The sequence below is a fragment of the Oncorhynchus gorbuscha genome, unplaced genomic scaffold (genome assembly GCF_021184085.1).
Source record: "Oncorhynchus gorbuscha isolate QuinsamMale2020 ecotype Even-year unplaced genomic scaffold, OgorEven_v1.0 Un_scaffold_889, whole genome shotgun sequence".
NCBI classification, from domain to species: Eukaryota; Metazoa; Chordata; class Actinopteri; order Salmoniformes; family Salmonidae; genus Oncorhynchus; species Oncorhynchus gorbuscha.
In genome coordinates this window covers 25,825-32,500 of record NW_025745864.1, presented here as the reverse complement: position 1 = coordinate 32,500, position 6,676 = coordinate 25,825, and the positions used below count along the sequence as shown (strand labels likewise).

The following is a 6,676-nucleotide window of genomic DNA, read 5'->3' as shown; positions in this document are numbered from 1 at the left end:
TAGGACATCCGACAGACAGGTCTGAGGAGGATGTGGATGGATGAATTAGGATTGTGTTATGAAGCCTCTGTAACCTAGTAGGTTTTGCTCCTCAGATACAGTGTTGGCGGGTAGGACATCCGACAGACAGGTCTGAGGAGGATGTGGATGGATGAATTAGGATTGTGTTATGATTTCCTTATGTAGGTACAGTGCTCCTCAGATACAGTTTTGATACACCTACTCATTTCAGTTTAATATATATATATATATTATTATTATTTTCTACATTGTAGAATAGTAGTTTTGAAATCAAAACTATGACAGAACACATATGGAATCATGTAGTAACCAAAAAACAGTGTTAAATCGAAATATATTTGATGTTCTTCAAATTAGCTACCCTTTGCCTTGATGACAGCATTGCACAGTGTAGGCATTCTCTCCAGGTAGTCACCTGGAATGCATTTCAATTAACAGGTGTGCCTTGTTAAGGTCATTTCTGGAATTTATTTCCTTCTTACTGTGTTTGAGCCAATCAGTTGTGTTGTGACAAAGTAGAGGTGGTATACAGAAGATAGCCTTATTTGGTAAACAACCAAGTCCATATTATGGCTTGAACAGCTCAAATAAGCAAAGAGAAATGACAGACCATCATTACTTTAAGACATGAAAGTCAGTCAATTTCAAGAACTTTGAAAGTTTCTTCAAGTGCAGTCGCAAAAACCATCAAGCACTACGATGAAACTTTCTCATGAGGACCACCACAGGAATGGAAGACCCAGAGTTACCTCTGCTGCAGAAGATAAGTTCATTAGAGTTACCAGCCTCAGAAATTGCAGCCCAAATAAATGCTTCACAGAGTTCAAGTAACGGACGCATCTCAACATCAACTGTTCAGAGGAGACCGTGTGAATCAGGCCTTCATGGTTGATTTGCTGCAAGAAAAACACTACTAAAGGACACCAATAAGAAGAAGAGACTTGCTTGGGCCAAGAAACACAAGCAATGGACATTAGACTGGTGGAAATGTGACCTTCGGCCTAGAGTCCAAATATGAGATGTTTGGTTCCAACCACCATGTCATTATGAGACACAGAGTAGGTGAACGGATGATCTCTGCATGTGGGGTTCCAACCACTGTGTCATTATGAGAAGCAGAGTAGGTGAACGGATGATCTCTGCATGTGGGGTTCCAACCACTGTGTCATTATGAGAAGCAGAGTAGGTGAACGGATGATCTCTGCATGTGGGGTTCCAACCACTGTCATTATGAGAAGCAGAGTAGGTGAACGGATGATCTCTGCATGTGGGGTTCCAACCACTGTGTCATTATGAGAAGCAGAGTAGGTGAACGGATGATCTCTGCATGTGGGGTTCCAACCACTGTCATTATGAGAAGCAGAGTAGGTGAACGGATGATGAAGCATGGAGGAAGCATGGAGCATGAAGCATGGAGGAGGTGGTGTTATGGTGTAATGGTGTCTTCCTGGTGACACTGATTTATTTAGAACTTAAGACACACTTATCCAGCATGGCTACCACAGCATTCTGCAGCGATACGCCATCCCATCTGGTTTGGGCTTAGTGGGACTATCATTTGTTTTTTTCGATAGGACAACGATCCAGCACACACCTCCAGGCTGTGTAAGGGCTATTTGACCAAGAAAGATAGTGATGGAGTGCTGCATCAGATGACCTGGCCTCCACAATCACCCGACCTCAACCCATATTGAGATGGTTTGGGATGAGTTGGACCGCAGTGTGAAGGAAAAGCAGCCAAGTGCTCAGCATTTGTGGGAACTTCTTCAAGACTGTTGGAAAAGCATTCCAGGTGAAGCTGGTTGAGAGAATGCCAAGAGTGTGCAAAGATGTCATGAAGGCAAAGGGTGACTACTTTGAAGAATCTATAATATAAAACACTTTTTTCGTTACAACACAATTTCATGCGTGTTATTTCATAGTTTTGATGTCTTGAAAATAGTCAAAATAAAAAACCTTGAATGAGTAGGTGTTTTCAAACGTTTGACTGCATACTGTTTGTATGCCCTAAAGTAGACAGGTCTGAGGAGGATGGACAGAGGGATAAAGTAGACAGGTCTGAGGAGGATGGATGAAGAGATTTAGAAGTTCTTATGTAGGTGGTGCACTTCAAATCAAATTTGACAGGTGTCCTCATTAAAAATGAACTGAAACAGTCACAAAAATGAACAATTAACCATTTTTTTAAACTGATACCTCAGTATGTATAAGGGGCTGTTATGTAGGTGGTGCACGTCATATAAATCAGTCAGGTCCGAGTGATTTGGAGTGTCTGTCCAGGTCATTAAATGCAAAGTTGAATAAATGTCCCAGGCCTCAGCAGACAGACAGGATAGCACAAGAACTCTTTACACACTCTGGGTTCCTTGTGTATTCTGGCTCCTCTTTCAGTATGAAGATGGAGAAAGACAGCAGTGTCTCCTGGATTAGAGGTCTCTGTAGAATCTACTACTGTCTAGAGTCTCCTGGATTAGAGGTCTCTGTAGAATCTACTACTGTCTCCTGGATTAGAGGTCTCTGTAGAATCTACTACTGTCTAGAGTCTCCTGGATTAGAGGTCTCTGTAGAATCTACTACTGTCTAGAGTCTCCTGGATTAGAGGTCTCTGTAGAATCTACTACTGTCTAGAGTCTCCTGGATTAGAGGTCTCTGTAGAATCTACTACTGTCTAGAGTCTCCTGGATTAGAGGTCTCTGTAGAATCTACTACTGTCTAGATTCTCCTGGATTAGAGGTCTCTGTAGAATCTACTACTGTCTAGATTCTCCTGGATTAGAGGTCTCTGTAGAATCTACTACTGTCTAGATTCTCCTGGATTAGAGGTCTCTGTAGAATCTACTACTGTCTAGAGTCTCCTGGATTAGAGGTCTCTGTAGAATCTACTACTGTCTAGATTCTCCTGGATTAGAGGTCTCTGTAGAATCTACTACTGTCTAGAGTCTCCTGGATTAGAGGTCTCTGTAGAATCTACTACGGTCTACTGGATTAGAGGTCTCTGTAGAATCTACTACGGTCTCCTGGATTAGAGGTCTCTGTAGAATCTACTACGGTCTCCTGGATTAGAGGTCTCTGTAGAAACTACTACTGTCTAGAGTCTCCTGGATTCGATTTGGCAGCTCAGTCCGAGCCTCGAGGCCCTATGGGGCTCTCGTCAAAGTAGTGCACTATGTAGCGAGTAACCTAAACCCATAGGGCAACCTGCCATGAATCCACACGGCTTGGTTTCCTCACGAGAATTATAAAGCCAGGGGTCAAAAATACCATTCTAATTTAACTAGGCAAGTCAGTTAAGAACAGAGTCTTATTTACAATGATGGCCTACCAGGGAACAGTGGGTAACTTGTTCAGGGGAACAGTGGGTTAACTTGTTCAGGGGCAGAATGACAGCTTTTTACCTTGTCAAGTCGGGGATTCGATCTATCAACCTTTCGGTTACTGGCCCAACACACTGACCACTAGGCTACCTGCCGATAAACTACGAGCTAATCTTCAGCACAACAGCATGCCTTGTACTCTTGTTCAACTGGGCCAAAGGGAGGCAGGTGCACTATGTTCAGCTGTGACCAATTATTCCAGGCAGCGCTGCTAGTGCTAGCCAGTGGCCAGCAACATCTGTGTCAGCATGTCTAAGACAGAGCACCGCATTCCCCTACACTAGAAAGGCAACAGGGGCCATTTGGGAGGCAGACATAGCCTATCCCCAGATGACCTCTAGTCAATGATATGATTTAGAGACACAAGTCTTCCTGTTCTTAATTACATTATGCATGAGGTTATTACTTTGTTGGGAGAAAAACATGCCAACTAGACCAGACTAGTACTGTGGTAGGATAAAGACATGCCAACTAGACCAGACTAGACTAGTACTGTGGTAGGTTAAAATACATGCCAACTAGACCAGACTAGTACTGTGGTAGGTTAAAAGACATGCCAACTAGACCAGACTAGTACTGTGGTAGGATAAAAGACATGCCAACTAGACCAGACTAGTACTGTGGTAGGATAAAAGACATGCCATCTAGACCAGACTAGTACTGTGCCATGTTGTGGTGTGTTAAAAGTAGGGCCAGGGAGAATACTCGTTAGTATCGTGGCATTGTGTTCCAGATAAGGCAGATTTAACTTCTTTAGGAAAACATTACTTTGTCATTCAGAGACACATGTATTTATTTTCAAAGTTACAACACAATATTTTACACACAGCAGGTTTTTTAAAAGGACAAAAAGAGTTTGGTCTGCATCCCGTTTTCATTTTTGCCATAGAAAGATAAATGTGATACTGATATTATCACAGCCCTGGTTAAAAGTGACCATTTTAGAGAGGGTCAAAGATTAACCACTGATAGGGAACACTGACTTTGAGTTTATTGACTGACCTATATGATTTGACCATGATGAAGATAAAGATCTGTAAACACACAGCAACCCACACACACACACACACACACACACACACACACACACACACACACACACACACACACACACACACACACAACCCACACCAACCCACACACACAGCAACCCACACACACACACACACACACACCAACCCACACCAACACAGCAACCCACACACACAGCAACCCACACCAACACAGCAACCCACACCAACACAGCAACCCACACCAACACAGCAACCCACACCAACACAGCAACCCACACCAACACAGCAACCCACACACACAGCAACCCACACACACAGCAACCCACACACACAGCAACCCACACACACAGCAACCCACACACACAGCAACCCACACACACACAGCAACCCACACACCCTGACAGGCGATAAAACGTTTCAATGCCAATTATAAAGAGTAATTTCACTGATGTTGACACTCACTGCTGTCCCTTCCTGCTATCTCACTAGTTCAATCATGATTTTTTATGGCAACCCTAATATGGGCCAAGGGTGTGTGTTCTGTTCCACAAATAGCAGGTTTAACACCACAATGAATGAATGAATGAATAGCTTTCAGTTACACAATGCAACAAAAAAAAACATTTGAGCCTTGAAATAATCACATTGTGTGCGTGCACTAGGTCAGTACAACGCAATACACATTGGCAATGCAGAAAATGTATTGTATTTGTGCGCTGGTTTGAATGGGTACAATTCACGCCTTTGTTTGAAAAGCCGCAACACAGTTTGAACAGGATCATACAGAGCTCTCAGCTCGAGCCAGCCACTCCTACCTCAACTGCTCTCCGGTGACGAGAACCTCGGCCATGCGCTCGAGCTCCGCAGCCTTCTTCTGCATTGTGTTCCCGATACCATCCATCTCTTTACAACTGTTAAAACAACGGAAATATTACTGGCACTGTAAATACTGTACACAAGACAAAGGCATCATAGCCTGTGAAAACGAGCTACAGTACTACATACATAGCTGCCTATCTTGTGTCATTGACCAGCCGTCTGAATAGCTCCACTGTACAGTACAACATACATACATAGCTGCCTATCCTTGTCATTGACAAGGTGTCTGAATAGCTCCCCTGTATTCTGTCCTAATGACTGTAGCTATACTGTATTAGTGTCATAACTGACGTAACCAGTCATTCGTATATCCCCCCCAAAAAATGGCAGAATATCAACAGCACAGTCTATTGAAATAGCCAGGATAGTTTAGATAACGTTAGCTCACAGTGCACTCATATCCTCCATGATCACAGGTAAAACACCTCTGCTTTGTGGTCCATCTCTGACACACACGTGCTGTATAGTATTTGATCATTACGTGCACAGTTAAATGCATAACATTTTTTTCAAATAATTTACCTTGCAAACACCATGGATAAAAATGAGCTGATTTATTGTTCCTCGAGATCACGTTGTCCTAGATTTGCAAACCAGCAGCATAATCTGAGAAATGCATTTACAAAAAAACACGTTTGACACAGTGAAGAATGGACAGACGCTATCTATAGCTATGCAAGAGGGGACACTAGCTTGATGTTGAACTTCTTTTGCATTCTAAAAATTAAACCGGTCCGCTAACCATCTAGACGTCTGCATATCATTTTCTCGTCGGTAAAGCTTCATTCAACGAACAGCGATTCCTTGTGAAATGTGCATAGATTTCTTCAGTAGTAATGAGCTCCACTTCGACCTCTGCCTCTGTTTACTACGCGATCCTACCATGAAAAGCACGTTGACACCGTGCAGTGTTGCCGACTGGTTTTCAGTGATTACAGCTATTGGCTCCTTGATTTTGTCGCTAGAAGACGCTAGATTACGTTTTACCGTTTCCGCGACGGCGTCACATCACGAATTTGGCTTGATGCGGCACAACTGCGGTCCCCACGTCGCGTTTTCGCCCTCTTCCGCCGCACCTCTCTGATTATTTGCCGCGTTCAAGTCCTAGTTGGAACTAAGAAACTCGGAAATGTCCCGATTTGCTAATAGGTTGAAGTTATACACGCGTGCAACCAGGAAATGTCAGTTTCCTCGTTTCAAACTAGTACGTGAACGCGGCATGTGACTGCGTCGTTGATGTGAATAATGTTACACAGGTAGCCTGCACCGTCACCCACTGTTGTTTGCGGCAGAATTGAGTGGGAAAAGTCTCTAAATGCTATCAAAATCATAGACACCCTCTGTGTCAACCCCAAAGGCAGCCTGAAAAAGAAAATCAGAATTTTGTCGC

General features: G+C 43.3%; 1 protein-coding gene across 3 annotated transcripts in view; it reads right to left on the bottom strand.

The window, feature by feature from the left end:
* Nucleotides 1-6,676, bottom strand: part of LOC124020723 (DEP domain-containing mTOR-interacting protein-like) — an 82,554-nt gene that overhangs the window by 75,584 nt on the left and 294 nt on the right. The window contains exons 1-3 of one of the 3 annotated variants that reach the window (XM_046335971.1): nt 6,029-6,132; nt 5,809-5,892; nt 5,223-5,318 (exon numbers count right to left, since the gene is read on the bottom strand). In XM_046335971.1, the coding sequence (XP_046191927.1) occupies nt 5,223-5,318; nt 5,809-5,822 (110 nt within the window). In that variant the 5' untranslated portion in view covers nt 5,823-5,892; nt 6,029-6,132. Of the gene's footprint in view, nt 1-5,222; nt 5,319-5,808; nt 6,133-6,676 lie in introns of those variants that run through there. The other 2 variants (XM_046335972.1, XM_046335970.1) reach the window with 2 other exon arrangements.